The sequence below is a fragment of the Hemibagrus wyckioides genome, linkage group LG03, assembly GCF_019097595.1.
Source record: "Hemibagrus wyckioides isolate EC202008001 linkage group LG03, SWU_Hwy_1.0, whole genome shotgun sequence".
Lineage (NCBI taxonomy): Eukaryota > Metazoa > Chordata > Actinopteri > Siluriformes > Bagridae > Hemibagrus > Hemibagrus wyckioides.
Window position 1 is genome coordinate 2,037,646 of NC_080712.1, and position 12,500 is coordinate 2,050,145.

At 50.1% G+C, this 12,500-nt stretch overlaps 1 protein-coding gene across 8 annotated transcripts in view; it reads right to left on the reverse strand.

The window, feature by feature from the left end:
- Positions 1 to 12,500, reverse strand: part of cntln (centlein, centrosomal protein) — a 182,206-nt gene that overhangs the window by 87,111 nt on the left and 82,595 nt on the right. For all 8 annotated transcript variants that reach the window (XM_058386074.1, XM_058386071.1, XM_058386070.1 and 5 more), the window contains one exon: positions 2,295 to 2,395. In XM_058386074.1, coding sequence (XP_058242057.1) covers positions 2,295 to 2,395 — 101 coding nt within the window. The remainder of the gene's footprint in view (positions 1 to 2,294; positions 2,396 to 12,500) is intronic.

A 12,500-nucleotide genomic window follows, 5' to 3' on the forward strand; every position in this document is an offset into this window, starting at 1 on the left:
ACACAGTCACCTCACCTGCCTCTCTCTCTCACTCACACACACACACACAGTCACCTCACCTGCCTCTCTCTCACACTCACACACAGTCACCTCACCTGCCTCTCTCTCTCACTCACACACAGTCACCTCACCTGCCTCTCTCTCTCACTCACACACACACACACACAGTCACCTCACCTGCCTCTCTCTCTCACTCACACACACACACACACAGTCACCTCACCTGCCTCTCTCTCTCTCTCACACACACACACACACAGTCACCTCACCTGCCTCTCTCTCTCTCTCTCTCTCTCTCTCTCTCTCACACACACACACAGTCACAGACAGACACACACAGACAGAGACACACCCTGTCACCTCACCCCCATACTCCTCAGGCAGTAATCACTCCATTATAATGAATCACACTCCTGTTCTTCTTCTTGTTCCTTTCAGAAGCTGCTTTTGTTCCCATGTTTTAATAAGAGCACTAACTCCCTCATCACATGCTGACCTCTGACCCTGACCATCAGCACATTATCACATCATCACTCAGTAAAACTCTCTCTTCATCACACACACTCCACAACACTGGGAAAAGTCAAGACTGAGGGAGAGACGAGTCTGTGTGCTGAGAACACTTCCACGCTGTCTGTGTGTGTATGTGTGTGTGAGTGTGTGTGTGAGTGTCAATGTGGATGTGGTGAAATATTTACAAGTCCACCTCTTCGGGTCAGCTGACCTCTCAGACGGTCCGGAACATGCAGTCAGATGATGTGCTGTCTCTCTCTCTCTCTCTCTCTCTCTCTCTCTCTCTCTCTCTCTCTCACACACACACACACACACACACACACACACACACAGGGTGAGTTTGTTAGTTTAAATTAGCCGTCTCTTTGGTCTCAGGAGGTTGTCAGGACTAATCAGGAGGTGAGCGGTGAGCGTGTGCTTCATCGCCGACTCTTTTCTGGATGGCTGATAAACACGTGTCTGGATTAAAATCTCTCCGAAGGTGACTTTCCGCTGCGCTGAGCTCGGCCCGGAGAGAACGTTCCCACTTAATGCCGGCCCGCTGCGCTTTTCCCGCGGCCTGTACGCGGATTAACAGATTTGTAAGATGCAGCGTTTTTCCGCTCGGCCCGTTGGATTTGACTCGACTCGAACAGACGTCTCTGATTAGGTCAGGAGGTTTAGACATGGTTTGGTTTCTTCTCCCGGATCAGACGGGTGGGATACACACACACACACACACACACACAGAGCTCATAAACCTCTCCACTAACCATCCTGCACCTGCAAACTGTCTGATGTCTTCATATCATCCACAGACGCTTCAGTGAATCAGGGTTAAATCCATACCGGCTCCAGCAAACATGCTAACATGCTAGCACACAAACACGCTAGCGATAAAGAATTGTGTGTGCCACCCATCACATGTGCACGATGCTAATTAGCTAAATGGACAGACCAATTAGGTCATTATGTGTGCAGCGTGAGGCAAATTATCTTTTTCAGGACCTTTTTAATAGCAGTTCTAATGCAATTTAAGTCCATTAGTGCAACAATAAGCTCATGGACCTGAACGTTGCCTGCTGCTGCCGTCTCCCAGGGAGCCGCGTAACCCTGCGCTCTCTCACAGAGAAAACACGGCAGTGCTCAGGCTTTCAGCTCCGCTTTGTGCTACAAAGATGTGTCTTTATTCAGACTTTTACAGGATTTTTACAGTTTAGATCTGAACCTGGTTTCACACCTTCTGGATCATCTTAGTACTGCGTGCAGATGTTTATGGACCGTATCCAGCTGTAAAGTGACAGAGTGCGTAGAAATCACAGCAGGTTTACATTAAGCCACGCCCACAAAACTCCTTAAAAGGCAAAGCTCCCAGACAGCCGGAGAGAAGTTACTAGTGAGAGTGTGTGGTGTGTGATGTACAGAACTGAATAAATTCCTGTCTTTGTATTAGATGCTATGTGTGTGTGTGTGTGTGTGTCTGCGTGTGGGTTAAGTGAAATGATTTCTCAGAGTAAATCAGTCTGGAGTGTTTACTACTGACATCTACAGCTGACATCTACGTCTGTTCAAAGTAAACATTTTCCACTAATGCAGCTCAGCCACTGCAGCTCACCTGAAACACACACACACACACACACTCTGCCTCTATATACACTCTTTATGTATCTCCTTATTTATCTGTTTATTTGACCGTAATCGTGGACTAAGTCCTGACTTTCACCATGTAGACACTGACCTAAACTCCAGATCAGAAACCAGGCCACTGATGTAGTAGATGAGTGTGTGTGTGTGTGTGTCACCTTGCTCTTCTTCATGCAGTTGCAGGCGTAGCTCCTGTGCTGTAGCTCGCTCCATGGCTACTCGAACACGAGCTACATCCAACTCCTCCTCCAACTGAGACCTACACACACACACCACACACACACTTAATGCTCATACACCAAAACAGACCATAATACACACACACACTTAATGCTCACACACCAATGCAGAACATAATACACACACACACACACACTTCTTTGAGTGTCTCTAAGCACTAACACTGGAGACTCCTTTCATGAAAGAATCACCATATAATCACCATATAATACATTACATTAAGATAATCACAAACTATCATTATGTAACACACCACAACACACCGTAACACACCGTACCACACTGTAACACACCACAACACACCGTAACACACCGTAACACACCGTACCGCACTGTAACACACCACAACACACCGTAACACACCGTACCGCACTGTAACACACCACAACACACCGTAACACACCGTACCACACTGTAACACACCACAACACACCGTAACACACCGTACCGCACTGTAACACACCACAACACACCGTAACACACCGTAACACACCGTACCGCACTGTAACACACCACAACACACCACAACACACCGTAACACACCGTACCACACTGTAACACACCACAACACACCGTAACACACCGTACCGCACGGTAACACACCACAACACACCGTAACACACCGTAACACACCGTACCGCACTGTAACACACCACAACACACCGTAACACACCGTACCGCACTGTAACACACCACAACACACCACAACACACCGTAACACACCGTACCGCACTGTAACACACCACAACACACCACAACACACCGTACCGCACTGTAACACACCACAACACACCGTAACACACCGTACCGCACTGTAACACACCACAACACACCACAACACACCGTACCGCACTGTAACAAACCACAACACACCGTACCGCACTGTAACACACCACAACACACCGTAACACACTGTAACACACCACAACACACCGTAACACACCACAATACACCGTACCGCACTGTAACACACCACAACACACCGTAACACACCGTACCGCACTGTAACACACCACAACACACCGTAACAAACCGTACCGCACTGTAACACACCACAACACACCGTAACACACCATACCGCACTGTAACACACCACAACACACCGTAACACACCGTAACACACCGTACCGCACTGTAACACACACAACACACCGTAACACACCGTACCGCACTGTAACACACCACAACACACCGTACCGCACTGTAACACACCACAACACACCGTACTGCACTGTAACACACCACAACACACCGTAACACACCGTACCGCACTGTAACACACCACAACACACCGTACCGCACTGTAACACACCACAACACACCGTACCGCAATGTAACACACCACAACACACCGTAACACACCGTAACACACCGTACCGCACTGTAACACACCACAACACACACCGTAACACACCGTACTGCACTGTAACACACCACAACACACCGTACCGCACTGTAACACACCACAACACACCGTACCGCACTGTAACACACCACAACACACCGTACTGCACTGTAACACACCACAACACACCGTAACACACCGTACCGCACTGTAACACACCACAACACACCGTACCGCACTGTAACACACCACAACACACCGTAACACACCACAACACACCGTAACACACCGTAACACACCGTACCGCACTGTAACACACCACAACACACCGTAACACACCACAACACACCGTACCGCACTGTAACACACCACAACACACCGTACCGCACTGTAACACACCACAACACACCGTACTGCACTGTAACACACCACAACACACCGTAACACACCACAACACACCGTAACACACCGTACCGCACTGTAACACACCACAACACACCGTACTGCACTGTAACACACCACAACACACCGTACCGCACTGTAACACACCACAACACACCGTACCGCACTGTAACACACCACAACACACCGTACCGCACTGTAACACACGACAACACACCGTACCGCACTGTAACACACCACAACACACCGTACCGCACTGTAACACACCACAACACACCGTAACACACCGTACCGCACTGTAACACACCACAACACACCGTATCACACCGTACTGCACTGTAACACACCACAACACACCGTACCGCACTGTAACACACCACAACACACCGTACCGCACTGTAACACACCACAACACACCGTAACACACCGTAACACACCGTACCGCACTGTAACACACCACAACACACCGTAACACACCGTACTGCACTGTAACACACCACAACACACCGTACCGCACTGTAACACACCACAACACACCGTAACACACCGTAACACACCGTACCGCACTGTAACACACCACAACACACCGTAACACACCGTAACACACCGTACCGCACTGTAACACACCACAACACACCGTAACACACCGTACCGCACTGTAACACACCACAACACACCGTAACACACCGTAACACACCGTACCGCATTGTAACACACCACAACACACCGTAACACACCGTACCACACTGTAACATACCACAACACACCGTAACACACCGTACCGCACTGTAACACACCACAACACACCGTAACACACCGTACCGCACTGTAACACACCACAACACACCGTAACACACCGTAACACACCGTAACACACCGTACCGCATTGTAACACACCACAACACACCGTAACACACCGTACCGCACTGTAACACACCACAACACACCGTACCGCACTGTAACACACCACAACACACCATAACACACCACAACACACCGTACCGCACTGTAACACACCACAACACACCGTAACACACCGTACCGCACTGTAACACACCACAACACACCGTACCGCACTGTAACACACCACAACACACCGTAACACACCGTACCGCACTGTAACACACCACAACACACCGTAACACACCGTACCGCACTGTAACACACCACAACACACCGTAACACACCGTACCACACTGTAACACACCACAACACACCACAACACACCGTAACACACCGTAACACACCGTACCGTATTGTAACACACCACAACACACCGTAACACACCGTAACACACCGTACCACACTGTAACACACCGTAACACACTGTAACACACCGTAACACACCGTACCGTATTGTAACACACCACAACACACCGTAACACACCGTAACACACCGTACCGTATTGTAACACACCACAACACACCGTAACACACCGTAACACACCGTACCACACTGTAACACACCACAACACACCGTAACACACCGTACCGCACTGTAACACACCACAACACACCGTAACACACCGTACCACACTGTAACACACCACAACACACCACAACACACCGTAACACACCGTAACACACCGTACCGTATTGTAACACACCACAACACACCGTAACACACCGTAACACACCGTACCACACTGTAACACACCGTACCACACTGTAACACACCGTAACACACCGTACCGTATTGTAACACACCACAACACACCGTAACACACCGTAACACACCGTACCGTATTGTAACACACCACAACACACCGTAACACACCGTAACACACCGTACCACACTGTAACACACCACAACACACCGTAACACACCGTACCACACTGTAACACACCACAACACACCGTAACACACCGTACCGCACTGTAACACACCACAACACACCGTAACACACCGTACCGCACTGTAACACACCACAACACACCGTACCGCACTGTAACACACCATAACACACCACAACACACCGTACCGCACTGTAACACACCCTAACACACCACAACACACCGTACCGCACTGTAACACACCATAACACACCGTACTGCACTGTAACACACCACAACACACCGTAACACACCGTACCCCACTGTAACACACCACAACACACCACAACACACCGTACCGCACTGTAACACACCATAACACACCACAACACACCGTACCGCACTGTAACACACCATAACACACCGTACTGCACTGTAACACACCACAACACACCGTACCCCACTGTAACACACCACAACACACCGTGACACACCGTACCGCACTGTAACACACCACAACACACCGTACCGCACTGTAACACACCACAACAGACCGTAACACACCACAACACACCGTAACACACCGTACCGCACTGTAACACACCACAACACACCGTACCGCACTGTAACACACCACAACACACCGTACCGCACTGTAACACACCACAACACACTGTACCGCACTGTAACACACCACAACACACCGTACCGCACTGTAACACACCACAACACACCACAACACACCGTACCGCACTGTAACACACCACAACACACCGTAACACACCACAACACACCGTAACACACCGTACCGCACTGTAACACACCACAACACACCACAACACACCGTACCGCACTGTAACACACCACAACACACCGTACTGCACTGTAACACACCACAACACACCGTAACACACCGTACCGCACTGCAACACACCACAACACACCGCACTGCACTGTAACACACCACAACACACCGTAACACAACACACCACAACACACCGTACCGCACTGTAACACACCACAACACCGTAACACACCGTACCGCACTGTAACACACCACAACACACCACAACACACCGTACCACACTGTAACACACCACAACACCGTAACACACTGTACCGCACTGTAACACACCGTAACACACCGTACCGCACTGTAACACACCACAACACACCGTACTGCACTGTAACACACCACAACACACCACAACACACCGTAACACACCACAACACACCGTAACACACCACAACACACCATACCGCACTGTAACACACCACAACACACCGTACCGCACTGTAACACACCACAACACACCATACCGCACTGTAACACACCACAACACACCGTACCGCACTGTAACACACCACAACACAACACACCCTACCGCACTGTAACACACCACAACACACCGTACCGCACTGTAACACACCACAACACACCGTACTGCACTGTAACACACCACAACACACCGTAACACACCGTACCGCACTGCAACACACCACAACACACTGTAACACACCACAACACACCGTAACACACCACAACACACCGTAACACACCGTACCGCACTGTAACACACCACAACACACCGTACCGCACTGTAACACACCACAACACACTGTAACACACCACAACACACCGTAACACACCACAACACACCGTACCGCACTGTAACACACCACAACACACCGTAACACACCACAACACACCGTACCGCACTGTAACACACCACAACACACCACAACACACCGTACCGCACTGTAACACACCATAACACACCACAACACACCGTACCGCACTGTAACACACCATAACACACCGTGAACACACTGTACCGCACTGTAACACACCACAACACACCGTACCCCACTGTAACACACCACAACACACCGTGACACACCGTACCGCACTGTAACACACCACAACACACCGTACCGCACTGTAACACACCACAACACACCGTAACACACCGTACCGCACTGTAACACACCACAACACACCGTACCGCACTGTAACACACCACAACACACCGTAACACACCACAACACACCGTACCGCACTGTAACACACCACAACACACTGTACCGCACTGTAACACACCACAACACACCGTACCGCACTGTAACACACCACAACACACCACAACACACCACAACACACCGTAACACACCGTACCGCACTGTAACACACCACAACACACCACAACACACCGTACTGCACTGTAACACACCACAACACACCGTAACACACCGTACTGCACTGTAACACACCACAACACACCGTAACACACCGTACCCCACTGTAACACACCACAACACACCGTAACACACCGTACCGTACTGTAACACACCACAACACACCACAACACACCGTACCGCACTGTAACACACCACAACACACCGTACCGCACTGTAACACACCACAACACACCACACCGTACCGCACTGTAACACACCACAACACAACACACCGTACCGCACTGTAACACACCACAACACACCGTACCGCACTGTAACACACCACAACACACCGTACCGCACTGTAACACACCACAACACACCGTAACACACCGTACCGCACTGTAACACACCACAACACACCGCACTGCACTGTAACACACCACAACACACCGTAACACACCACAACACAACACACCGTACTGCACTGTAACACACCACAACACACCGTAACACACCACAACACACCGTACCGCACTGTAACACACCATAACACAACACACCACAACACACCGTACCGCACTGTAACACACCACAACACCGTAACACACCGTACCGCACTGTAACACACCACAACACACCGTACCACACTGTAACACACCACAACACCGTAACACACTGTACCGCACTGTAACACACCACAACACACCACAACACACCGTAACACACCGTACCGCACTGTAACACACCACAACACACCGTACTGCACTGTAACACACCACAACACACCGTAACACACCACAACACACCGTAACACACCGTAACACACCGTAACACACCGTAACACACCACAACACACCGTAACACACCGTACCGCACTGCAACACACCACAACACACCGTACTGCACTGTAACACACCACAACACACCGTACTGCACTGTAACACACCACAACACACCGTAACACACCACAACACACCGTAACACACCGTAACACACCACAACACACCGTAACAGACCGTAACACACCGTAACACACCACAACACACCGTAACACACCGTACCGCACTGCAACACACCACAACACACTGTAACACACCACAACACACCGTACTGCACTGTAACACACCACAACACACCATAACACACCACAACACACCGTACCGCACTGTAACACACCATAACACACCACAACACACCGTACCGCACTGTAACACACCACAACACACCGTACCGCACTGTAACACACCATAACACACCAGACCGCACTGTAACACACCACAACACACCGTAACACACCACAACACACCGTAACACACCGTAACACACCACAACACACCACAACACACCGTACCGCACTGCAACACACCACAACACACTGTAACACACCACAACACACTGTAACACACCGTACCGCACTGCAACACACCACAACACACCGTACTGCACTGTAACACACCACAACACACCATAACACACCACAACACACCGTACCGCACTGTAACACACCATAACACACCAGACCGCACTGTAACACACCACAACACACCATAACACACCACAACACACCGTACCGCACTGTAACACACCATAACACACCACAACACACCGTACCGCACTGTAACACACCACAACACACCACAACACACCGTACCGCACTGTAACACACCACAACACACCATAACACACCACAACACACCGTACCGCACTGTAACACACCATAACACACCAGACCGCACTGTAACACACCACAACACACCATAACACACCACAACACACCGTACTGCACTGTAACACACCATAACACACCATAACACACCAGACCGCACTGTAACACACCACAACACACCAGACCGCACTGTAACACACCACAACACACCATAACACACCACAACACACCGTACTGCACTGTAACACACCATAACACACCACAACACACCAGACCGCACTGTAACACACCACAACACAACACACCGTACCGCACTGTAACACACCACAACACACCATAACACACCACAACACACCGTACCGCACTGTAACACACCATAACACACCAGACCGCACTGTAACACACCACAACACACCGTACTGCACTCTAACACACCACAACACACCATAACACACCACAAAACACCGTACTGCACTGTAACACACCATAACACACCATAACACACCAGACCGCACTGTAACACACCACAACACACCACAACACACCGTACTGCACTCTAACACACCACAACACACCATAACACACCACAACACACCGTACCGCACTGTAACACACCATAACACACCACAACACACCACAACACACCATACCGCACTGTAACACACCACAACACACCATACTGCACTGTAACACACCAAAACACACCGTACCGCACTCTAACACACTTTAACACACCACAACACACCGTAACACACCGTAACACACTGTAACACACCATAACACACCACAACACACCGTAACACACCACAACACACTGTAACACACTGTAACACAACACACCACAACACACCGTACCGCAATGTAACACACCATAACACACCACAACACACCATACCGCACTGTAACACACCACAACACACCGTACTGCACTGTAACACACCAAAACACACCACAACACACCGTAACACACCACAACACACTGTAACACACTGTAACACACCACAACACACCACAACACACCACAACACACCGTAACACACCACAACACACTGTAACACACTGTAACACACCACAACACACTGTAACACACTGTAACACACCACACCACAACACACCGTACCGCACTGTAACACACCATAACACACCGTACCACACCATAACACACCGTACCGCACTGTACCACACCGTACCGTACCGCACTGTAACACACCATAACACACCGTACCACACTGTAACACACCATAACACACCGTACCGCACTGTAACACACCATAACACACCGTACCACACTGTAACACACCATAACACACCGTACCGCACTGTAACACACCATAACACACCGTACCGCACTGTAACACACCATAACACGCCATAACACACCGTACCGCACTGTACCACACCGTACCGCACTGTAACACACCATAACACGCCATAACACACCGTACCGCACTGTACCACACCGTACCGTACCGCACTGTAACACACCATAACACGCCATAACACACCGTACCGCACTGTAACACACCATAACACACCGTACCACACTGTAACACACCATAACACACCGTACCGCACTGTAACACACCATAACACACCGTACCGCACTGTAACACACCATAACACGCCATAACACACCGTACCGCACTGTACCACACCGTACCGTACCGCACTGTAACACACCATAACACACCGTACCACACTGTAACACACCATAACACACCGTACCACACTGTAACACACCATAACACACCGTACCACACTGTAAGGAACCATAACACACCGTACCACACTGTAACACACCAATACACACCGTACCGCACTGTACCACACCGTACCATACTGTAACACACCATACCGCACTGTACCACACCATACCGCACTGTACCACACCGTACTGCACTGTACCACACCGTACTGCACTGTACCACACCGTACTGCACTGTACCACACCATACCACACTGTAACACACCATAACACACCGTACCGCACTGTAACACACCATAACACACCGTACCGCACTGTAACACACCATAACACACCGTACCGCACTGTAACACACCATAACACACAGTACCGCACTGTAACACACCATAACACACCGTACCGCACTGTAACACACCATAACACACCGTACCGCACTGTAACACACCATAACACACAGTACCGCACTGTAACACACCATAACACACCGTACCGCACTGTACCACACCGTACCATATTGTAACACACCATACTGCACTGTACCACACCGGACTGCACTGTACCACACCGTACTGCACTGTACCACACCGTACCGCACTGTAGCACACCATAACACACTGTACCACACCGTACCACACTGTACCACACCGTAACACACTGTACCACACTAACACACCGTACCTCACTGTAACACGCCGTAACACACTGTTCCACACTGTACTACGCCACGCCACTCCACACAGTAACACACTGTACCACGCCATACCACACCGTAACACACTGTAACACACCGTACCTCTTTGTAACACGCCGTAACACACCGTACTGCACTGTAACACACCACAACACACCGTAACACACCGTACCGCACTGCAACACACTGTAACACACCACAACACACCGTAACACACCGTACCGCACTGGAACACACCACAACACACCGTACTGCACTGTAACACACCACAACACACCATAACACACCACAACACACCGTACCGCACTGTAACACACCATAACACACCACAACACACCGTACCGCACTGTACTACGCCATG